This window comes from Zootermopsis nevadensis, unplaced genomic scaffold (genome assembly GCF_977971745.1).
Source record: "Zootermopsis nevadensis isolate Lab colony 2312 unplaced genomic scaffold, Znev_1.0 Znev_ptg000004l, whole genome shotgun sequence".
NCBI classification, from domain to species: domain Eukaryota; kingdom Metazoa; phylum Arthropoda; class Insecta; order Blattodea; family Termopsidae; genus Zootermopsis; species Zootermopsis nevadensis.
The window spans coordinates 6,244,329-6,270,302 of NW_028259136.1; the positions used below are offsets into that span (position 1 = coordinate 6,244,329).

At 39.8% G+C, this 25,974-nt stretch overlaps 1 protein-coding gene across 7 annotated transcripts in view; it reads right to left on the reverse strand.

Annotated features, from left to right (window-relative positions):
* Positions 1–25,974, reverse strand: part of rdx (BTB/POZ and MATH domain-containing protein rdx) — a 54,047-nt gene that overhangs the window by 18,811 nt on the left and 9,262 nt on the right. For 2 of the 7 annotated variants that reach the window (XM_022061746.2, XM_022061745.2), the window contains exon 1: positions 12,909–13,183. The exons of 1 other annotated variant lie outside the window; for it this stretch is intronic. In XM_022061746.2, coding sequence (XP_021917438.1) covers positions 12,909–12,922 — 14 coding nt within the window. In that variant the 5' untranslated portion in view covers positions 12,923–13,183. Of the gene's footprint in view, positions 1–5,912; positions 6,042–10,000; positions 10,166–12,908; positions 13,184–20,678; positions 20,825–25,974 lie in introns of those variants that run through there. 4 more of the 7 variants (XM_022061750.2, XM_022061751.2, XM_022061752.2 and 1 more) reach the window with 4 other exon arrangements.

The following is a 25,974-nucleotide window of genomic DNA, read 5'->3' on the forward strand; positions in this document are numbered from 1 at the left end:
TTCAACAAGCATCAGCAGATAAACTCTTCTCAAACACAAAATAAATGAAGAAATCCTTGAGCTCAAAACGGATTCCCTGAAAGAAGGAAAAAGTTGTAAAAAGGGCTTCGATACGTCCTCGGAATAAAATACCACAGAAGCCTAAAACTATTTTCAATACACGATCCAACAGGAACACTGCAACTGGTCGACGCGAGCAGCGTTGCAGGAAACAGCGTGACCTTGACGGGTGCGAATGTCCTGAACACGAGGGTGGACCTGCTTCTGGGTTTAATTTTTGTACGACCACGCGTGACTGTCGTTGCGTTTTAAATGGCACAGACTGTACTTCAGCTTACGCAGATGTAATAGATACAAACGGGCAGGAAGCACTGGCGACCTTGTGCAAGATACTAATTGCCCTTGCATTCACTTGGCCATCCGACCTCAGGAATGGTTATCGCTCGATTCCTAGTCGTTACACGCTGTTCTAGAGGCGTTTCGATCCGTTGGTGCTGTTAGCGTTTTGGAATGGAATGTACAACGAGGCCGTGGGTTACCTGCGACCTTCCACAACACCACCCGATTTCCTTTTTCCCATTCGGGTCAAGGGATTATTTCGATTTTCAATGGGGAAGAGACAAACTCTGGAAAAGCAAGGTTACCACAATTTAGGAGCACACTGCATGTTCCCAGCACAAAATAATAATAATAACAACTAATGAATAAAATAAAACGAAGGGATTTATTCTTTAAAAAAAATTTCCCAGCCTATTACGCGAGTAGAAGACACTACAGTGATCACAATGAGCCCGCTTTCAAAATATTAAGTTAATCAGAAGACCGTAACTCACTGCAGGTCACAATTCGTGTGTAAAATCCTTTGAGAAAGTATTATTAAACATACAAAACCAAATACTTAGTTATCGCTCTTAAACGACACTGGATAAAATTATACAAGAGGATAAACATTGTTTCCAAGAAATATCTAGAACCACCCTTATTTGTTGCTTTAAACTTTTACAAGTTTAGCTCAGTCAACACCCCCTCATTGAATTAATCAGATATAACTTACTTGCTTTCATCAATTAACGCAGAAACGGGATTTTCACAACAGTAACTCAAATAACGGACTTCTGGTGTTCCACAGGGGGGCGCAGACCCTTCGATAACGAGATGCGGTACAGACAGATATATTAACCCCCTGAAACCTACCCTAACCTAAACAAAAAAGCAAGTTAATTTCGAAAATAAAACACAAGGCGTGTTAATTACAAAAACAGTTTTTATTTGGAATAATCGACCATTACTGTGCGAATCATACGAAGCTCATAAATACAGCGAGAATAAATGTTAGTACAGCAGGTGGTACGTAGAATTACCATAGGTTTTAAAAGTTTAAATATTGTTTAAACAGCGACTACCTTACGAATACAACACGCATGAAGAAAATGAGAAATGTGTACAAAATTTTTGTCTCAAGGCCTCAACGGGACGGAACACGCCATTTTCAGGCACACGTGTAGACAGAATAACAATAAATTTAAAAGTGACCTTAAATAACAGGACGATGATGTAATTTTAATTTAACTGGCTCAGGATATCACCAAGAGACCTTGCACCATAATTACGCTAAACTCTGACGTGTTTAGTAACAATTCAATGAGCATTAATAAGTGCATTTACCTAATGAAACAGCCATGAATGTCAATTCCACGTCCTCGGCGTTAACAGAGGACGATGAGAACGTCTGAAACAATGTCAGGCAATACGGCACATCTCCTAGAAAATCTGTCCCAACAGCATGACATTTGTGAACTCTTTACAATGCCATAAAACGAATACCAACATTACAACGGGAAATACCTCAGTTGTGCCATTTTATTGCGAGATTACTAGTAAATTGGCCGACAAAAATAACGGGGAAATATAGAATAGCAAACACACAAGTCACAAATAGTATCCGATAAGGCCCAAAATCCCTTCATACCTAATGATCGCCAACCAACAACGCTTTATTATTCAGATGAAATACTTCCTATATACAGTGTGTTCCAAAAACACACACATTCGATGAACGAAATAAAAACACCGACCACCGTCAGCTTCGTGGCACAGTTAACGGCGGCGAGCTATTGCCTGACAAGCGATCATCAAAGTTGCTGCTAGGTATGTGTCTTTTGGGACACCCTGTATTAGCGTTACATCACGGATTAAAAAATGGTAGAATGCTGGTTATAAAATGTAAACAAATAAAGCTCCCTCTTCTACATATCGACGAACCACACTTCCATCGTCTCAAACAATCCGATATCGATAAATAAACCACTGCAGGGTATAAACTTCACAACCCCCTGTAGTTGGAAGCTTTAGCCAAGTCTAGAACAGCAAACAATTAACCCGCTTAAAAGGGGATTATGGTTCACAGCATCAATCATCAAGTCTCCTGGGTCAAAGCATTCCGCTTGACACCCACACAAACCAAACACCCAACTTCACAATCCCATGTTTGTCTCTCCCGAGTACTTTTACTCCCATTAACATTTCACCCATCAAAAACCGATTATACTGTATTTCCATTCATCTAACCCTTCACGACTGAACCATTCTAACAAATATAAAAGCTAAAGAGTACATTTTTTTATTAAATTTATTACAAACATTTGCCACACAAAAGTTAACTTTCCTTGCTGCACAAACTAATCAATGCGTATTGGAATATTTAGAACTAGGGCAGACAAAATATGGTTCGCACCAAGAAATTCCACAAACTGAACACAAAAATGTCTATAAACAATTACTTATGATACTTTTAAGCGTCGTCCACCAAAATAAAAGCTCAAGATCACTTATCACCCAGAATAAAGAGAAGTGACATTCATTAGCTCTAAATACCCACGATAATTGTCAAATCGAAGTCAAATAATTACATAACAAACGTCCACGGTACTTTAAAGCAGTGGTAATCAACCATTTTTTGTTCGCGTACCCCCAGATATAATTTCTCTTCCAAATTTGTATCCCCAAAGTTGTTGGTGTATAATTCAAGTTATACATAGTATATAATCTACATCTAAAATAAATTAAATAAATTACATTACTGATTATTCAGTGTTTATCATAAAATAATATATGTATTTTTTTTAAATTTCACGTATCCCCCTAAGATGTCTTCGCGTACCCCCAGATATAATTTCTCTTCAACTTTGTACCCCCCCAAAGTTGTTGGTGTATAATTCAAGTTATAAATAGTATATAATCTACATCTAAAATAAATTAAATAAATTACATTACTGATTATACAGTGTTTATCATAAAATAATATATTTTTTTAAATTTCACGTACCCCCTAAGATGTCTTCGCGTACCCCCAGATATAATATCTTCAACTTTGTTCCCCCAAAGTTGTTGGTGTATAATTCAAGTGTATATAATCTACATCTAAAATAAATTAAACAAATTACATTACTGATTATTCAGGGTTTATAATAAAATAATATATATTTTTTTTAAATTTCACGTACCCCCTAAGATGTCTTCGCGTACCCCCGGGGGTGCGCGTACCCCAGGTTGAATACCACTGCTTTAAAGCAAGAAATCTGGCCCACACTTTCCTCTGGCCAGCTTATGAAATCCGTAAGATGATACACGTTGTTTCGCGTATGAAATTCCGCTAACTTCTGCACAGTCACACCCCGTCATGTAGCATCTGTCGGATTTCCCCGTAGAGTAGGCGGTATGGATGGGTTGGCAGGCCTGGGTCGAGGGCTCAGGTCTACCTGTAACCTTCTGGGTGCAACAAGTAGTCACTCAAGGTTCTACAATGATCGTGATAGGCCGTGACTGTTTTATCAAGCAATTTGACAACTGTTATCTGACGTTCTCGAAAGTATGGGTCATTTATTCTCTCCTTATTTACACTAGGACTAGTAACTGAATACGATATATCGATAATCTACTATATTTACGTGGGTTTGTGTGTATGACATTGATTTAACGCCGCTGAAAAATACTCCCAGAAATTCAGAAACAATTTTACCGGACTACCAGACTCTTTGGGCAACAGAAGACGACCGTGAGAACCTGAGATCTCACTGTCTAAAACTCATATTTTACAGAAGTCTTCACAGCATCAGCAAAATAAAATAAAATGGCTGTTCAACAGTCCCAGGACTTCAAGGAGGCACGTGAATCACTGAATGTCTATTCCTTTACCCATTGTAACATTTCCTTATCAAGATGAAAGATGCTTAAAAAGCGAAACTGAACCAGGCGGGCGACATGGTTTACTTCCATCCTCTGCTCACCCGACAGACTTCCTCTCCTTGATACTCCACCTTTATGAACACCCTCCATCTGACCTTACAGAGATAATACACAGAAAATGGAACGTGTTCTACTTACACGTGGGCACACGAGGCGCGTATGAATGTTACAACAGAACCGAGACAATCATCACGGAACACCACGCCCACTACAGCAGAAGCTACACTTTGGATTCAGCAATCTTTTTCGGGGTTCCTGGAAAACGCACATGTCCGGGAAGACGATGAAATTCGAGAGAGAGAGAGAGAACAAGCGCGAAAATTACAGCTTTTAGAAACATTCCAACGACGCAGAAACTTCGAAATTCAGAACCTTCACTTGTAACATGTCTATCGAAAATCAAGAGAAACATTTCTGTGGCAAATTTCATTTAAAATTAGCAACAGCACAACAAAACAAATTTCTGTACAAGCGCAATGCAACTTGCTACTCCTATATATTATTTAAATCTTGTCCGTCTAATCACAATAAATTCTTATTAAATATTAAAATATTACAATAATTAACATTTAAAATATTAAATGATGTTCTTTATCGAAATATTCGATTTACATTAGACCATCATTTTTCACGACATGTTTCAGTTCCTAAAATAACTATCTTCAGGTGTATATAATTATATAAAGATTCAAATCAATAATAACTTAAATACAATTTCTATATATTATTTTAGCGTACATTTTTATCAGATGTTTATCAGATATTAAACGATGTTCTTGATACTCCTAGTTTTATACCGTGCACATACAGCGTGTCCCATAAGTCCCAAGCCGTAGGAAAAAAAACTCTGTAATTTGGCAAAATACGTAAGCGTGTATGTAAAGACGGCAAGCTGTTGCAAATCACGTGTTTCCAATCGAAAGTGTTGGTTTTTGTTCCTGTTACGAGAACTTAGGTTACCACATTTTTTCAAAAATTATCAATAGTAAAAATTTACGGCGATGTTGCCACGATGACAGGGCAGGAGGAAGCATTAGCGAAGGAGACAATTTCTACAGGAAACAAGGAGAAGGCAACCAGGAAAACATCAACTTCCCCACCAAGAACAGCTAAACATGCTTTCATTTGGAGCCGTACATCATTTTCTTCGTAACTGAGTTATAAACTGAATCCATACTTACCCTTATTTCTTTCATTAGCATTCCGTATTATCAAACATTTTTTCGATTACTAGAGCAGGTTTGTAAAACGCAACCAACCTTGGTAAGTCCCGAAGAGGAGTTAGTTTAGTGTCTCATTCAAGTGTTTTAACCCCTGAGTAAGAAACTAAACTAACCCCCCCCGAATGGGGGTTTAAACACTTGACCAAAACCCCGAAGGGGTTGGTTGCGTTTTAAAATCTTGTGTAAGACACTAAACTAACCCCCGTGTATAAACAAATATAAGGTGATATTGTTGATGACGTCATTTTTTGACGACAACGATGGCTAATCCTTTCGGAGCGCTTCCTGTAATCTGATATTTTACTTATTTACGTCGCTGATCATAGGCCAACTGTTCTTGGTCAGACAACTTTCTACGTCCAGCCCCACCCTTGCAAATCTTCGTCTTAAAATCGATCATAATAGTTTTCGTAATCGTAATATATCGAATGAGTATCAGTTTACCTTGTAGGAGTTGTTGGAGCTGGTACTTCAAATACTTGATAACGTCTTCTTTCACTTTTCTGATGTTTTAGGCCAACTGTCAGTCAATATTCAAGAATGCTAAGTGCTCCTTCTGGAGCAGTGATAATACGACTGGCTTGATATTTTTTTGATTTCTTTGTTGTGAAGCGTTATTTGTTTACTCGGCATTGTTGTGTTCCACAACAATGCCATGTAAACAAATATCTGTTGACATTGTTGATGACGTCATTTTTTGACGACAAATTGGTTGATGACAACGAGGAATCACAAATTTTTATAGTAGAAGAGAAGATCCGACCATCCTTCGGTCCCGTTTAGGTTTGATAATCCCGTTTCTAATTTATACCCACAGAATACGGCGGGAGGCGAGTTAAGTTGTATTTGTAGCATTTAAGAAAATAACTTAATATTACGAATAAGCTTACTGATCGTGGAATAGTTGTTAAGAGGCGGTGAAACTTTGCTCATACTCGGGATGGTGGTAAAGGCGAAAACTTTCTAATCTTACTGGAAACGAAATTATATAACCCAAAAGAAAACTCCAGAAACCAGGGCACAGAGATTTTTATCTAAATCCGTTCAAATACGATTCAAGACGCTATCAAATTATGTAATACACGTTCCAATGATATGATAATTCTCAGTGGCATGGCAATGACAGAGTTTCGGTTCTACAGAACTACAATTCATAATCTCAGGCTTCACGTCGTTTACACTGAAATCAGTATTAAACCTTGATCGGATACGGTAATACTTCTGAATCACCTCCAGACACAACTGTGTTGTCTACTATTTCATCTCTGACCGATGTAAACATCAAAAGCATCACTTCAAACAATAAAGTTGATCCATTATATGAAAATATCTGGACACGACCTCCAAAAAACTACACTACGAAAAAATTGTAAAAAATTGTAATTGAGTTTTAAATTTATTATAATTTTACACCTGATGATGGTTTAATAAAACCGAAACATGTTGTAACTGTTCCAATTGTAAATCGATTATTCGATATGGAGCAAAGAATGATATTTTAATTATTTTAATTATCTTATTTTAAATACATTGTGATTTGACGGAATAACCAAATAATTTAATTTTAATTTTAATTTAATAAATCACAATATGACGCAACTACACTATTTTCTGAAATCACTCCAAATGCTAAGCCCCCCCCCCCCCCCAACATTCTGTTTGGGAATTATGAATCTGACATTCTCGTCGTTATATCTCACCTAAGACGGAACTAGCAGCCCCAACATTCTACTTAATAGCCAGATAGTCATCAGATGAACAATTATACATTTTAAATGCCGTCTTTCTGATACTAAGCGAGATAAATCTCCTTTTTAAAAGCGCCAAACAGTTGCAGAGCGTGCCTCGTTCAGGATACACTCGCAGACATTGACAGACTACAAACTAACGCGTCCCTCTGAACCCTCAAAAACAGTCAAGTTTCTACTACGAATTCACTTCAAATTCGGAAGACAATTTGGAGGGCGAGACCGGGTTTGAGACTCGTCTCTCTGCCCAGAAGATACACATCGGCAAAAAGACTTTTGTATCATTGACATGTTACAGACACCCCGGGGGAGAAATGAGGAGACTAGCCGATACAATAGTTCGCTGTTACGCCGATGTCCTCAATACGACGCACTGAAATGTCACACATACAGAAGGCCATGCATTACGAAAATCTCTCTTTCTTATCTGTTATGTTCTGGTGATTTTTACAATAACATTCTGCCATTCAAAAGGGCGGGCGGTTTATTCTCAAGGCTCAGGCGCCGCCGGGGAATGATCGAGCAAGCGGTACTTGGTGCAGAGAGAGGCGAAATTAAGATTTCAGACAGTAACGGTCTAATTATGTGAAAAGTAGATAGAGAAAGGCGAGTGAGATATCAACTGAAATGCGTCACCAATCGGCAGGTACGTCACAGTACGCTTCAGTTGCTCCCTCAGAATAAAACGAGACGTTTCCGTGTATATGGCACTGCGATAAACACAATGCTTAACAGACTCCACGATGGACAGTTCCTCCAGAGCAGCGGTATTCAACCTTTTTTGGTTCGCGTACCCCCAGATATAATTTCTCTTCAACTTTGAACCCCCAAAATTGTTGGTATATAATTCAAGTTATAAATAGTATATAATCTACATCTAAAATAAATTAAATAAATTACATTACTGGTTATTCAGTGTTTATTACAAAATAATATTTTTTTTAAATTTCACGTACCCCCTAAGATGTCTTCGCGTACCCCCAGATACAATTTCTCTTCAACTTTGTACCTCCCAAAGTTGTTGGTGTATAATTCAAGTTATACATAGTATATAATCTACATCTAAAATAAATTAAATAAATTACATTACTGGTTATTCAGTGTTTATTACAAAATAATATTTTTTTTAAATTTCACGTACCCCCTAAGATGTCTTCGCGTACCCCCAGATACAATTTCTCTTCAACTTTGTACCTCCCAAAGTTGTTGGTGTATAATTCAAGTTATAAATAGTATATAATCTACATCTAAAATAAATTAAATAAATTACATTACTGATTATTCAGTGTTTATTGTAAAATAATATTTTTTTTTAAATTTCACATACCCCCTAAGATGTCTTCGCGTACCCCCAGATACAATTTCTCTTCAACTTTGTACCTCCCAAAGTTGTTGGTGTATAATTCAAGTTATACATAGTACATAATCTACATCTAAAATAAATTAAATAAATTACATTACTGATTATTCAGTGTTTATTGTAAAATAATATTTTTTTTAAATTTCACATACCCCCTAAGATTTCTTCGCGTACCCCAGGTTGAATACCACTGCTCCAGAGAAGCTACGGTAGGCTCAGGTAGTCAACAAATTCTCCACATTTTATAGAAACCAATAATTTATTACCGCGTTCACAAAACCCGGTGTCCCATTCTCGAAAAGTTTCAGAGCCCACATTAAGATTCTGATTTCTCAGTCTTAAAACAAACTTCTGCATCATTTTTCGGTTATTCTGTAGATGGATGTAGCAGGTTCCTAAGAAACGTCTGTAACCGCCTACGAGTGTACACGACGTCACAACCCACAACACCTCAATCTCAAATCTGACACCAAACACGTTTTGCAACACGAAGCAAGTTTCTTGCTTTTCGTTGCATCTCCAGAAGATGGGGGCGAAGCGTCATCAAGTCACGCATTTCGCATCTCCAACGTCTGCAGATTTATACCTTACTGCATGGCACGATGTCCCAGAACGCAGACAGACAGACGTCTTCGTACTCGCTGCCGTGGTCATTTACTGCTATCGGTAATAAAGCAAGCATACATAAAGCCCTTTTTATTGGGTTAGTCATCAGACAGGGAACGAATTACATGTTGTCGTGGTGTTCCAAAAATAAAAAATAAAAAAAATGCAAAGTTACCATTGCCATATAATTATTTTCTCGGAAAGTTAGACGTAATACGACAAGAGGTAGCGGAGACACGATCAACTGCGCGTGCGATGTACGATCCCAAGCGATTTACGTGTCTTGCGATTGCACGAAATTACTTTACTTTAAAAAGAAAAGTTCATTGCACCAAAAGTACGAGCAATGTACAGAAAACATTTTCACCACGTTCCACAGACCGTTACAATTCACAGTCCGGTTTTGGCCAGCTGTAGTCATTTTTACAGCGATGTTAATTAGAATAAACGAGCTTAAAACTATTACAAAGAAACTGTTAGTCTATTTGTCACAGTGTCCGAACAGATTCTGGCGTCCACTCATGCTCATGTTCAAAACGGACAAGGAGGCTCTTATTGACAGTGGAACCACGGTTCCGGGGAATCTGACGCAACTGCGCAAACGCAGTAGTAGCTTGAAGTGCGATGCGCCTTTGTTCGTATAAATAAATGTTTGTAGAACCTAAACCATTTGTGATATGTAAAATCTGAAAACAGATATGGAAAGCTCAAGATGTAATACGTATTTCGTACGCAATATGTCCAGATCCATCTCTTACGGTTTTCGAGAGGCGGGCGTTTAACGTGATGAACAATAATAATAAATAGGAATCCCTTACCTCAAACTTTGTTCAATTGTAAGAGACTACGATGTCCACCAACAACGACCAATTTAATCAAAAAACTAAAATGGAGAGGGTGGAGAGCAATTCTTATATTAGACAAGTAATTGTGATATTCTAAAACGTTTTTAACAGCACAATATTATCTACTCTACGACGCACTTCTACAAGCGATTCACAGCTCAGCTGTTTCCACAGTAACGAAAGCGGATTGTTGACGGCAGTAAACATGACATAACAATTAGTTTCTTAGGTAAAGGAGTAAAGCATTGTTATACACGCAGGAGTTCATATAAAAGCTGACCATTGTCGGTCCATATTTGCACATTGTTGGTATGGATCTTACACATTTTCCTAACGCAGTTTTGCCGAATGACCCTTCCGTAAATAACGGTCGGGGGCATGAAATAGTGATCTCAGTTCCATCTAGTGTCAAAGCTCAGTTCTACGTCTGGGCATCCTTCCACCCACGTCTTCATGGAGTGTTTAATTAAGCACACGGACAAATTTACGTTACACAATTTCATTTTAGCACGCACGTAATGTAGCAATGGGCCCATTCAATAACCATGACATGTTTCAGTACACTGTCATCTTGAGGCGACTTTCAACTTTTCACTATCCATCAACGTTTGTTTTAACACACATTTATATTACAATTTCAGCTACTTCGGTTAATTTAATTATGTTTATGTCTGGGTCAATCACCTTTGTTAAAAAAGTGATTAAAACAATTTATCAAGACATCCATGTTGGTCTTCTGAGTTTTAAGCCGTGTGTACCTGCAGGCCGATACCAACGTTACGGAAAAACATACCGTCTCCATCTTCAGATTATTCTTGGCACTACCGCGACTGTTTCGCGTACTAATAAAATTACTTGAAGAGACAAATGCTCACAGCTTTGCGAGTCAGAGGGAAGACACCAACACGCTAGACCTAAGGATGAATTACCAAGAACAGCAACAGTTAGTTACAGAGGGGCAAGGCTACGTTCTATCTGATAAGGTTAATAAGGCGTGGAGCTTTAACGCCATTTCTCCATACGTATTCAAAGCCTGGTGCTTGAGCACAGCGGCAAATTCGCCTTCTTGCTTTAGGACCGTAATAATAAACCAAGAACCAGAACACGTAAAAATATGACCAAATAACATCGCTACTGGTCTATTACATAATAGCAAACAGGTGGAGGTAAATAAATATGATGGTACCAACTGAAATGCAGTAAAAACGGGAAACCTATTTAGGCAGAGACAACTATTTTAATTAAAAAGAAATTACTTAAATTTTAACTGATATTTCACTAATGACAGTGTCTGGCAAAACAAAATGACAGACAGATAAAAGAATAATAGATTTAGATGCGATTATGTGTCACAACAAAACGATGACGAATAATTACGTTCAATATTGTATTAGGTGTGAATATATGCGAATATTGAATACAATTATATATTTGTAGTACATGCGTTGGACTGAAACTGCAAATGATGCTTACGGTAATGCAACCAATCCTTGTCTAACTAACTAGATGGTTTACGGAACCCTAAGGTTCATCACCGAATTAACCAAAGCCCTCCACAGGACCCTATCACGGGCTAACAAAATCCAGTCTCCTTCAACTCCTATCTCCGATAGAATCCTTGTCTATTCCACATTAAAATTAATTTTAATAAAATATGTCCCGTTTCTCATCTCGAAATGACAACAAAATTACGATCGAGTCTCATTAACTTAAGCCAAAGCAAATGGCAACATAAATTTGAACACACCCGGTGAAACTAGTTCCAAGATTACAAACAAAAAACAGTACCAAAAAGAACAACAACGCGAAATAGTAACGTTCTCCGGGGCAGAACCATTAATTAAAAAAGGGGGTCTCAATGTCATGACCTAACCTCAATTTAACTTTAGTATGGCCTCGCTAATTCTCATCATGAAATCTACCAACCTTAGAACGACATCACCTGCGTTAACTGCACAAGTCATAACCTTGAAACATATGTTGGCACCATTGAAACATACCAATCAATAGTAACATGGCGATTCTGTTCCGAGTAAAACCACCTCAGAACAATATATGTTACCAATGCTGTGTTTAATGGCGGCACACTTTGTACGGGAGAATAACGAGTCCTTACATCGAACCTTGGCAAATTCCAATCCATATAGATTCCTCGCGGCCCCTTCAACGTCAAATGTATCTCTAGCGTTCAGATGCGTCTGTAACGTTATTTGAATTTAGCAATAAATGTTAACTATCAATAGTACGAAATATCTGTGAAGGCAGAATACAGAAAACTACACCAACTATTTGTGTCATGAAGTATACACAGTCTTCTTGCTAAAATACTCCACACATCACAACGAGAATGCATATTTTATCTCTTTTTATTCCCACTTTTCCTGAACTGGAAAATATGGTTAGTTGCAAAGGGTAATTTCACTTCAACAGAAAACACAACGTTGGATAACCAAGCTTTAAATACGGCTTCGTTCAATACACAGCAAAAAACTACATAGAACTTGATGCCTGTGTCATAAAACATCACGCGCATTTCTCGTATACAAGTGGAGTTGTGGCATCATTTACTTCTCGCAGAACAAGATCCACGTGTGGAAACACGTAGCCTTGTCCGACATGTCAAGAAAAGGTGATCTCTACATTCCAGACCTCGCAACTCGGTTAAAGAGGTCTCGACCTCAATGCGAAAGACCGTTACATGCGGTTTCAAAAACATGATACACTCAAGGACCAAACAGTACGAAAATACTAGCTTTGCCTGAAGTGTTATGTACAAGGATTGCCAGTCCATTTACATCCGTACAGCTGCCACTTTTCTTATAAAAATATTACGTTTCCTTCTGAATGTCACGCGGCTCACGTATCGATTACAGGAACTCACCGTGCCAGTGCCATTTCGGCATGAGATCCGTTGTGCTTCGATCGCTGCTCCCACAACACAACACAATGCACAAAAATACGTCACAACATCACGCACTTTAATCCGAGGCAGTGGGTTCTGATCCCAGAACCGTCACAAGCAAGCACTGCACTCCACGAAACACAACAGCTCAAAGCAAACTGGACAGACTAGACCTCACCGTCTGCTATACGTTGCTGCCAACTGCTACACGTTCACTTCCCCTAGCTTACCGAGGTCAACCACTCACGGTATGCGCGAAAGAAAGGAGAGAAATGAGGAATGGATCACAGAAGGAAATGTTTACCAACGCTGTTTTCACTTGTGCTTACCCTGTGAGATTAACAGAATAAGCACTGAAATCAACAGCGAAATACGTTACAAGCTCAGCTTTGGTCACAACGTGGAGAAAGCTATTTTTTTACGATATTGGTCGGCTTCATCATAAATGATAGTTCTCGTCACGTGCTTAGGGGGCAAAATATATGATTGTTGCGCCCCTCCAAACTTCATTATTAAAAATACCATACAAAATGATTCCAATACAACAATTTGTGTTACGAAAAGAGAAAATATGTGGGAAGATTGTCTAACAATTACTACTATTGCCAAGACGCTAAAACGTTTCAAGAACCATTGAACTTCGAAAAAAAAGTGACATTCTTGTCCAAAATATGTTGATGCAGAGATACTCCTGGCATGTAATAATACATAATACAAATACACATACAAACTTTCGTGCCTGAAATTTTGAGAGTGGGATTATAGAAGCTTTACATATGTATACTCCATTGTAGAAGACAATTTTGGATGTAAATAAAACAAAATAATAAAATAATGCCTTGGGGTTACTGAGTGCTAAAATAATACTTTATAAAATACTAAAATATTAAAAATGAGAATGATTACGAAATCATATTCTAGGAAAACATTTACAAACCCTTAATTCAGTTACAACACGCATATATTTCGCTCATTCAGAGGCGTTCATTTTCTTCAACCGTATCAGTAACAGAGTCTGGTACCTTCAAAAATTTATCAACCGTCTAAACAGTTCATCTACCTGAAAACTTCTCCGTGGTCTTTCCTGTAGACGAACAAATACAACTCCGGTTCCTTAGCCATGCGTTCCGGATCAAACTCTACCACTATCTCTACTAAGTCTTGAAACTAAAATAAAAAGGCATTACTGGTGTTGACAGGAGCACACAATCCGTTCCAAGCAATTAATCGTCAAATGCACGTCTGTAATAATTTCGATGATTCTATGGACCAGTGACATCCCTTGTAGAGACTTTCTTTGAACTTTCACCATAGAAATCACAGTGAAAGCAGTGTGAAGTTTTCTGATAAACTTTCTGTACACAGTCTGTAATTATGACTAAATATTCGATCTGGTTATCTTCAAATTTCCCAGTTCAAACAATAAACTCCACATTAATATCTTAAGAATTAGCTGTAACTATACGTATCGTGTACTTTAAAGTGCAATTTACTAACGAGATGAGCGACTATTAGCTTGTCAAGGTCCTGATGGTTGGGGAAGTGACAAACATAATCTTCACCGCCAAAGAAACTTCGTACCTCAAATAAAAACATCATACTAAAATTCCCGGGCAACTTTTTGGGCATTCTGTATAAACAGACTTGATAAGTAAGTTCCGATGTGAAATTTCAGGTTCTCAAGACAGCGAATATAAACATGACTGTCTTCCGGGATATTGCGCCGCGTAGTTTGGTAGAAACTGTCAGACGTTTCTGAAGTGCTTCTGCCTCCATCATCAGGGCGATCGTCTCAATGATGGAGACAGTGAGCACCTCTAAAATTTGATCGATTTCTACGAAACTACACGGCGCGACAGCCATCTCCAGATTTTAAAAGCTCCGCTAAATGACATAAACCGTTTATACTCGTACGTGAAAAACTGCAATCCATAACGAATGTGACGAAACAAGAGACGGAGCTCCACGTGGAAGGCGGTCTGCTCCAGAAAGAAAGCTCTTACATCTAGAATGGTGAAGGCTGTAATCGTTAGTTTTAGTGTGTCATGGCGGACATAAGAAAGCTGTATAAATCACGGTCATAGTGCGCACCGGCTCACTCCTCAATATCACAAACGACCTCGTCCACCGAAGTCCTTAACACAAGCATGGTAAGTTTTCTCACTAATTCACAATCGCCATCCTGATAAGGTCCGCGCTTCGATTCGGACCATGGGAATTATGGCGGGTAAAGTGGGGAAGATTGTACTGTGCTATAGAGCCACGGTGATCTAGCGGTTAGAACGCTGGCCTTGTAATCCTGGGGGTCTCGGGTTCGATTCCCGGCGGTGCCCGAATTTATAACTTGTGTTGGGCAAGGCCGTGGTCTAGGCAACACGGAGTTTTCCTCCGTGGCATCCCAACAATTACTCCATTCACACACTGAAGAAGGCAATGGCAAACCACTTCTGGATCATCTGCCAAGAACGTACATGAACAGGTCCCAGTCCGAGAAAAGGATGGAAGGATCCTGTTCATATGGACCTGTCGTCAGACAGAACACTAAATAATAATAATAAAATAGAAAATTATGAGGGGAAAAACAAATTACCCACTGCACACAGCAAGGCCCTCCTCGAAAAGAAGACATGAACGCATTTAAAATAAAATTGAATCGTAACTTCTTCCCACATAATTTCACAGTCACTGCATGATGGCTCATTCTACATTTCAACCCTGCCTTGAACATACAGTATCCGCGATATTCTGCTTTATAATCAAATATGAGAGTACGTCCCCAATACTTCTGACTGGATCCATGGTTCTTGCTACATTTGTCACTGCCTGTGGCATTGCTAAGTGATCCATGGACTGCAAACAGTCACACAAATCGAATACAAAGATCACATACCATTCGCAAACTACTGCTCTACAAATCCACTTCAACAAACGGAACAGCTAGTGTGCGAAATTACTGCAACCCCAGGTACTAAAATGGTTCCGATACCTTCCTTTGAAAAAGGCAGGACGCGAGTCCTTGTAATCAACCGTTGATATTTTTTTTTTTTTAAAAAAGAGAGGCCGCACAATTGTCAGCTGGCAGGGTTCAACTGGTCGGACACGTTTTGGGTCGCTCGCTACTTCTAACCTTCCCTTGTTATAGTTAATTCGGTGAATCTGGGTTGGTAAAATGTGTTGTTGCTTAATACACCCGACTCCTTTCAAACTATCGAAACCACGCGAGACGCGCTAAGAGGATGAACGCATTGCCCCCATTACCACAGCCTCTCTATGACGAACGCTGGTCTCAAAACTCTCCTTCTATTACATACAACTACTCGTTACCTCACTGTTCGCCATGACATACCCATTCCAAACGATTACAAAGCTCCATCTCTCCACTCTTCACCAAAATACGACTTGAGATGCCCAACGCGGCGAGTACTAAAATGGCGGTCTTCTGGGTTGCAGCGCCGAACACTCTGCTAGAATGTGGTCCTTGCTGCCTCCATCATCAAGGCGATGAGTGACAGCCCTGATGATGGAAGCGGTAAATACCTCCGAAACGTTGATGAGCTTCTACCAGAGTACGCTCTGCTACAACCCACAAGACAGCCATATTTGTGCTTCTCCTAGCTTACGCAGCTTAAAGCTATTATATGATGACAAGGATATAAATAACTTGTTTATCAGCAATTCATTACTGAATTTGACTATCACTCCGCTGTTAAAATCACATAACATATTAGTTCTATAATGAAAAACTTCCTGGACATTGAATATGGTTCCTGGTTGTTGCGCCGTATAGTCTGGTAGAAATTTACCGACGTTTCAAAAGTCCTTGCTGCCTCCATCACTCATAGCCCTGATGATCGAGGCAGCAAGGACCTCTGAAACGTCGGTAAATTTCTACCAGACTACACGGCGCAACAACCAGGAAGACAGCTCTTTTCAGACTCACCGCCGTGAAAACATCAAATCCTTCCTGGACATTATCCAGTCCTAATTGCATTAATAAGAGACATTTCGGAGACCGGAATGTGTCTCCAGTCTCAGGCCGAAAGGGGTAGATTTTACTTGACGGAAACAGATTCCAGTCTCGGAAACGCCGCTTATTAATGAAATTATGACGATGGATAATGTTCAAGAAGTCTTATATTTTAATATTACACCGTCGTAACAAACCATCAGATCTAGATTAGATCTACATATCAAATATGGCAACACGATTACATAAAGTTTATTTCGCCATCCGCGGCTTGTTTCCAAATTTGGCAGTCGTACCAATTAGGACACGCAAAGTTTTCACAGTATTTTATCTAAATTTGTAACAATTACATTAATCCGTGTACATAGAACTGATGTACTATTTTGTAAAGCATGCAATGAAAGAAGGAAACTGTAACACCAGCTCTTACAAGGAAAGACCAGAACGATACAAGAACATTGAAAATGCTGACGCAAATATTAATAAGTCACATGGAGATTATAAAAGTCTATGGGCAGTGCAGAAAACGTTGGGTGCAATTTAAATCTTTCGGAAATTAAACTAGTTTTTGTGAATAGGTTCTTTATCTGTTTTAATCTGGTATCAATTATACAAGTTTGCCAGTTTGATGAGTTTTAAGAATAACAACAGATCTGAAAACGTCACATTAGGCCCACTAAACCTAACACAGCCCTGAAATGACCTAAAAAAAACCCAGGAGAAACATCCACCAACACCGCTAATAGTATGTGAACTCGGTACTACGATACTCGATAAGGCAGAACTAAACCGATCGATTCCAAATAATAAATCGATAACCATTCCGTGGAAGAACGGCCAATCTACTTTCCTTCATACAGCCAAAACTGGATGATCGCCATGTTGAAAGATTCAGCAGAACCAAGGGACTGCATTCAGACCAAACAGCTGAAACGTAATAAAAACTAATCTTGTACATATAAAGAATCATGAGGCAGATTTTCTACACCATCCAAAACGATCTGAGCGGACTTAATGCTGTATCTGCCAGGCGCTACAACCTTCAAATTCGTGAGTGAAATTTGGTCCGTCACCCTGAACAAGTCACAGATGAAGGACGTTAGAAAACAGCCTTCCGAAGAGAATGTTTAGATCTAAGAGGAGGGAAGTACGACGAGGATGGAGATTCATGAATAGCTTCAAAATTCGCACTCCAAATATTATTAGATTGGCCTAACCAAGGACAATGAGAAAAATAGATCATGTATCACGCGTCGGAGAAATGAGAAATACAGACAAAATTTTCGTCGAAAAATCAAGGGAAGACTTTTGTACGGCCATGGGGATTATAATGAAACATACATTAAAAAAATTTGGTGCGGGCTGGATTCACGTGACTCGGCCATAGGGCTTCATTAAAGACGGAGAATTTCTTGAGTAGGTAAGCGAGTATTAATTTTTCATGAAGGAGTCTGCTACAAAGAGCTAGTCATTAGACGTAGACTTCTTATAGGACTATAGGAATCTAGCGGACAAAGGACGGTTACTAACTTTAGCATAAAATACCAATAAGGAAATTGCATTTGACATTAACCACATCTTTACGCCAAACTACACTGAAATCTGAACTGCCTGAGAGTTGCATAGGGCTTGAGAAATGTGATCTATTGTCACCCCTGCACACCGGACGCTTCAACGCAAATCAAAAAATAAATATCTCTTAAGTAACCACGCATATTAAAACATCACTATCGAACTGCCTGACTTCATTTCTGAATTTCTATTTTCAGTTGGGAAAATATGAGGCCCATTTTTTGTGCCTAACGTGAACGGAGCACCACGAAGGGGGAGGGCAAACCGGGTCAATCTGAAAGATACGAGAAGAGTTTCGTATGTTGTGCTAAGAGGATGTTTAATTCTACGCACAAAAATACACAAACTCCTTAACAAAGTAGGTTAACTGACAGAATATTTTTTTTATCTGCTCTACAAAGACGCAGAGCCATGTCTTCTGCGGGGACGTTTAGCGTCTCAGGTACTCAGGATGAGTAGAATAACCGAAAGTCCAACTTGCAAATCCTGCCATAAAAATATACCTTTACATCAGTGGTACCAAAAGATCTTTGCGTAGAACTAGCAGGTAATATTATGAGGGATTACTTTTCGTAGATTATAAATTTGAAAATGTGTTCTATTCACGGGGCAAGGTAATGGGGAAAAATTTATTTCATCCAAGTAGCACACAAGACAACTTATTTAGAAATCTTAAATTTACTTTATGTATTTTGAATAGGCGGAATAAAATAATTAGACATGGGTGAAGCGAACTGATTAAATCTACCAGGTAAGAAATTCAAAACAAAATTTTTGCCCGAAAACCGAAGGCCTAAAAATAGGTGGGGAATAATATTAAAATGGATAAGTTAAGAAAGATGGTAGGAAGGTTTGAACTGAATTAGTCTGGCTCTAGACAAGAACCAGCGCAAGGCTCCTAACCCTATTTGAAAACAGTCTTTAACTTTTTTTTACGAGAATGTTCATATAATTCAGATTCATTCTTCTTGTTTACGAATGGAAACGACAGGAAATTCCTGCGTCAATTATGATAAAGATGGCTTAAAAGTGTTAAAATCACGTACGCCTCAGCTCAGAAATGTGCACATTGGGCAGGGACTGAAGGCATTTTAAACAGGAAATTAACTTCACCACAACAACCGCTGTGCCTAAGCCAATCAGAAATAGGAGAAAACGTCAGAACAAATCATACGCAGAAAGTCAACTGCTTGCTTAATAACTTTTGCCATCTTTACAAATGTAGGCCGCCCGCAACACAGAGCGACACAGTAATGGCTGTCTCGGAGCACGAATTTCAAAGAAAATGCACTATCAACTTCAAGAGTATGCACTCTAGATCAGTGGTATTCAACCTTTTTTGTTCGCGTACCCCCAGATATAATTTCTCTTCAATTTTGTACCCCCAAAGTTGTTGGTGTATAATTCAAGTTATACATAGTATATAATCTACATCTAAAATAAATTAAACAAATTACATTACTGATTATTCAGTGTTTATCATAATTTTTTTTTTTAAATTTTACGTACCCCCTAAGATGTCTTCGCGTACCCCCAGATATAATTTCTCTTCAACTTTGTACCTCCCAAAGTTGTTGGTGTATAATTCAAGTTATACATAGTATATAATCTACATCTAAAATAAATTAAATAAATTACATTACTGATTATTCAGTGTTTCTCATAAAATAATATATATTTTCTTTTAATTTTACGTACCCCCGGGGGTACGCGTACCCCAGGTTGAATACCACTGCTCTAAAGGATGGCCTGAGAACGAGATACTAATAAAATAAGGATCATGGACACATTTGGGAGTGGAAAACCAATATGAAATTTCGTAATTGTAACTAACTTGATCTATTAATGTCATGGCGACTGAATCAAGGTGGTGTGAGGCGGACGGTATGAACAAGTGGCACAGAAATGGCGAAAAATACCAATGGAAACCTTCATACTGTGTACAAACCACCTTGTACTGTGGGTAGTAATTAATATAACGGAAGTCGTGATGGGATGGGCGCATAGCAAGCATACAGATTGACGAATTCTGACACCAAAATGTAAACAGGAGAAGACCATGAAAATTTAATTGCGGGAAACGGTCTGGACGGACTCGGGGTCAAGAAATGATAGCGGACTATTATGCTGATGGCGACGAAAGTCAAAGCGGAGGAGCTTGGCTACCATAACAGAAAGACGAACTATCGTTTGCACGAATGGTTCTGTACCTCACACGAAGTTGGTAATTTCATGGGGTCTGCGGTTGTCTGAGTGCACTGGCGTAGGTAGACCTTGGCGTTTTCTCCTCTGGTTTCGTCTTCAGAAACAAAACAAGTCTGCCACCTGTTTTGCTTGTGAAACGATGACCGTCAATCTGAGGAAGAACAAACATTGAATTATAGTGCATCACGGCGACGAGTATGATGATTACTCTCGGCCGAATTTCGAGGAACTTACTGCATCCATCATCAGGGCGATGAAGCTGCTTCCATCATTCGTCACCATCATGATGCAAGCAGACCGCTTCCTCGAAACGTCGGTCGATATCTACGATATTACATGGTGCTAAATCCCAAAAGAGTCATAACTCTGTGGCCCGCGAGTCGATAAGCAGAGGCAAATGCGACTCTGTCTGGGAAATGTTTCAGAACCCCTTGTCTAAATATTTCTGATGTGATGTATGATAAAATGACAAATGTCCATCAACTTCCCAGAGGGGCTGAGAATAACCTTGTACCACATCGTCCCATTGCATTTACTCAAGTTAAATTTCTGTTCACCGAGCAACTATATTAAATAATGCAGAATCAGCTGACTGATGGATGATTACTGCTGAATCTACGATGCGGAATGAAGTGTTGTAAATCAGAGCAATTCCGTCGAGTTGGGCAACTGTGCACAACACGACCCGTCAGGTGACGTATCCGATACAAAGGCAGGCAGACGTTAGTAGCAGGTCCAGGTATCGGGGTCATGCGAGTAACTGGAGCGGTCGCCCCACTTAACGATAGGGCCGGACCGAGACGAGGGGCGTCCTCACGGATCGTGGATGTGCAAGGCCCAGGCCGGGGGTTACTGCAATAAACATGCATGTGCTTCCTATCACACGAAGGTGAGATTTCGGGTCCTCGTGGCGGCGTGTACTATGATGTCTGTCTTCCGGGTTGTTGCGTCGTGTAGTCTGGTGCAAGATTACCGACGTTTCCGATGTGCTTGCTGCCTACATCAACAGGGCAATTATCCCTTAAACATCGGTAAACTTTGGCGCTATAACCGACGCGACATAGTGTTTTCCCAAACGAATCCACAGACAAAACCGTTATTTCAACGAGGTCCGCGTTACGAAGGTTATAAAATGTTTTTATTTTTAAACAACCTATCTATTTTGTCACCACAGTAATCTTTGTCATCTTGGGTTCACAGTACTGCACTGACGAATAATAAAGTTTTACAGATTTTCCTAAAGTATGTGAAAGCTAAGAGACTAATGTTACCTAAGCTCGTAAGCAACTATTTTCAAAATTACAATGCAGTCCCTGAGAAGCTGACAACTCGCTGAGTAAATCAGCCGAGTAGTTCACCAAACCATGCGTCTCCTAGATGTGAGGATATGTGCCGTTTTTGCTCGTAAATCGTCAAGGCAACTCGTGACGTCGTTTCGACCTTCCCTCTCATATTGTCCGAACTTCCGTTCTCTTTTATAAACAACAATAACTTTCCTGGGTCGCTCCTTCCTCTTCGAAAGGTTACCGGAAAAACGAATTCGGAAACTGGCTATCGTCTCAGGCCAGATTCAAATCGATATTCTCATATGCCACGATATCGACACGACAGTGACGTCGATAATTCTAAGGTTCGTCGATCAGAACAATGGAATCACTGGTTCAAATCCCGCTCGGGGTACTGTCGTATATGATCCCGCTGTTTCTATGTTAACTTTCCTAAATAAAGGCGCTGCGATGTGTCGATCACTCGTTCCGCGTAACAAACGTCTACGAGGTCCATACATTCAGAAACAAGACTTAGAAAAGTTCGGAGCACAGCAAAATTCCAAAGGCGTTCATTGGCAATGACGTCAACAAGGCAACCACGTACTCAAGACAATTTTTTTACTTCACAGAGTTATAACTCCGGAGATAGGGATTAGCTCTATCTAGTGGGCCCAACTGTGTAGGAACCTGAAGACGGAGATAGAGTCCCATCTCCGAAACGTCGTTTTACGTTTTATATTTACTAGACGATGGATAATATCCAAGAAATTTTTTATTCAATTAGAGTTATAACTGTTCGTAAAACGGAAATTAGTTACAAGTAGATGAATTTTCATTTTTATTTAAAGTACAGATGTGAATAACATGCGACAATTCATAAAAGTTAGATGGGGGAATAACACAAAGGCGCGCCTTCAGCCTTCAAAAGGTTGACAACATCGCTGTTATCTATAATATTGACCTCTGACATAAACACATCGCTTGGTACGATTGGTAAAAATTTCCCTTCCAAACTATAAAATCAACCCTGTCTATTCACAGAAACGAACATTTTCGGACCTAGACAAGAAACCGAAGAACGCATTTGCAGAAACCAGGTCCAAAATGGTATCAGAGAAAGCAGCAGCTGGCTTCAGGTCTGCCTGTACGGGGTTAGTATTGATTCACCCGCTCTCCCGGTGGCAACCACTTCTCAGGCACTGGACCGAACTGAGAGCATTGATAGTGCAGCGGCCGTCTGTCATGCCGTGCCCCATGCACGGCACACGCATCTGCCAACACTCGACACTCTGAAGCCCGAAGCTAATCGAAATGATATTCAGTCCGTACCGCAAAGAAAACACAACACTTCGCCATTACAAAGATCAACTGCTCAATGCTGTTATACGACACCCATAAATACACCACGGGGGCAAAATGAAGACTTAGTCAATGTTAAATCAGGTGATATATTTATCTGCCAAACCCTATTTCCCAAACTAACTAACTAGATGGCTTACCGAACCCGAAGGTTCATCACCGAATTAATCAAAGCCCTCCACCGGACCCTGTCGTGGGCCAACAAAATCCAGTCTCCTTCGATTCCTATCTCCCATAGATCCCGCCTGACATTATCCTCCCATGTACGTCTAGGTCTCCCCAGCGGTCTCTTCCCCTCAGGCTTCCCAAATAGTGGACCCAATCAACCAGATGGCTTACGGAACCCGAAGGTTCATCACCGAATTAACCAAAGCCCTCCACCGGACCCTGTCCTGGGCCGACAAAATCAAGTCTCCCTCGACTCCTATCTCCCACATATCCCGCCTGAGATTATCCTCCCATCTACGTCTAGGTCTCCCCGGAGGTCTCTTCCCCTCAGGTTCCCTAACACGTATTTTAATATTATCCTCCAATCCGAGTCTAGGTCTTCAACTGGCTTATTCCCTTCAACCTTCCAAACCAAAATTTGGTACGGATTTCTCATCTCCCCCATGAGCGCTGACGCAAACAAAATGAGATGCAATAATCAGAGATATGAACCCTGTAAAACGAAGCTCTGCGGGATATGACGGTTGTTACTCGAGATGGCGACTAGTCATACCTGAGTCCAACAACTCAGACATTATTTTTCACACAACGCTCAGTGCTCAAAAACGTCTTTTATGATAGCGAATCGCCAAATCAGCAAATTTGTAAGTACAGGCAGCCACGTGTCGACTGTGCCGGACGTGACAATTCAAGGATTCGGGTCTCTTTAGAGTTAAAACACTTTATTTAAAGCCCAGCTGCTGCTACGTGTGATAAGATTACCAAAAGCTCTGCACATTTTAATCAGTGCGATAGTTTGCCTTATGTTCCATAGCTCAGTAAACGTGCTTCGTCCTTCGTCGTACGCACGTCCGTCATTACCCCACCATGCAGGGACACCAACACAAAGAAAGAAAGAAAGAAAGAGAAAAATAAAAGTGTGTGTAACATCGGCTTTCGGGGGTGAGACGCGTCGAAAGTTGAAAAGTACTCAACGTTTCGTCAAACAATGCAGTTGTCTTCTTCAGGGTAAATGTGTAGTTGAGGGTTTTTAAAGGCCTTATACACGCAACCAGAAGATGGCGAGTTGGATTTTATGATGCTGGTTGTTGAAAAGCAAAAGCGGGCTAAGATATTATTCAAGATCACGGGGTTGAGGAATCAGATATGATAAAAACAACTGTTTCTCTCTTCACCACGTGTTTCTAAAAATACATTTTCATCACCTTTTCCTTCAACCCCAAGCCATTTTCCCCAGTCCTCTCTTCCGCTCCACCAACTAGCACCATCAACTGTTAGTTGGTCACAAACCACGCATTTTGTTGAGCGTTCTTTTTAAGGATTAAGCTGGCAAACATTTCTTTCATTAGATGACTGTCTTCTGGGTTGTAGCTCTGTGCAGGTAGAAGTCTACACGGCTCAACAACCCACACGACAACCATCTTCAGACTCACCGTCGTGAAAACCTCAAATCCTAATTCTTTCCTTACCCCTGAAGATCCGCGCGGGCACCCCTCACGTATATTAGCAACGGATATCGCCGTATGCAAACAATTCAGAAAGATAAAGCTTACAGGAAAATACAGCACTCCGACTACAACACAAAATAATTACGCGGACATACTTTATCAAACCTCACGGGAACTGCCATTTAGCAGAAATTAATTAGTCGGCCGATGCGTGTCGTAAGTTATTAGCGACGAGAATATATAAATATTAAATGGGGTAGAAGAGGAGACGTGGCCTATTTAACGAATTGAGATTCGTCAGGAGGACCTGAGAAAAACCACTCAATAACAAGACCCTAGGGAGAGCGACGTACCGCAAACTAGCCTTTTATCTCGACTGAATATTTTTGGTACCAATTAGACAGGAAGTTGGGGGGGGGGGCCCCCCGAAGTAGTACAGAGTGGCGACGGGGAAACCAGGGCTCCTACGAAACATCTTACACCCACAGCCAGTCAATCCATCTTTCCGTATTTATAAAATGAAGGATTGTGACGAAGGCGTATTAACACTGACTTAACTATTATCCATCGTCCTAATTTCAATTAAAAACGTTTCGGCGGCTGGAATGTCTCTGCCCTTAGGTACAACTTACTCCGTTGGGGCCCAATCGATACAGCTAGCCCTATTTCCGGACAACAGTACAAGTAATGGCATGCCATTATTATAATTTCCAGGAGATAAGGGAATAGCTTTATCGATTATGCTAACAGAGAATATTGTTAACCTGTCGATGGAGAGAGATACCAGTCTCCGAAACGCAGTAAGTACCCCTAAAACGTCGGTCAATTTCTACCAGATTACACGGTGACCATCATCATCACTCATCTCTTATGTATTTCATGTGTTATTTAATTAAAGACGCTTTAAACTTTTCAGAATATTTTACGTCGAATAAACAGTGAATTGGAAAGGATATGGAAGGAGCGGGAAACCTTTACGTTTCGAAGAAAGTTATATCCTTAGAAACGTTGTCATTATCTAAGGTTTTAATATAGTTAAGAGTTTGAAAACTTGCATA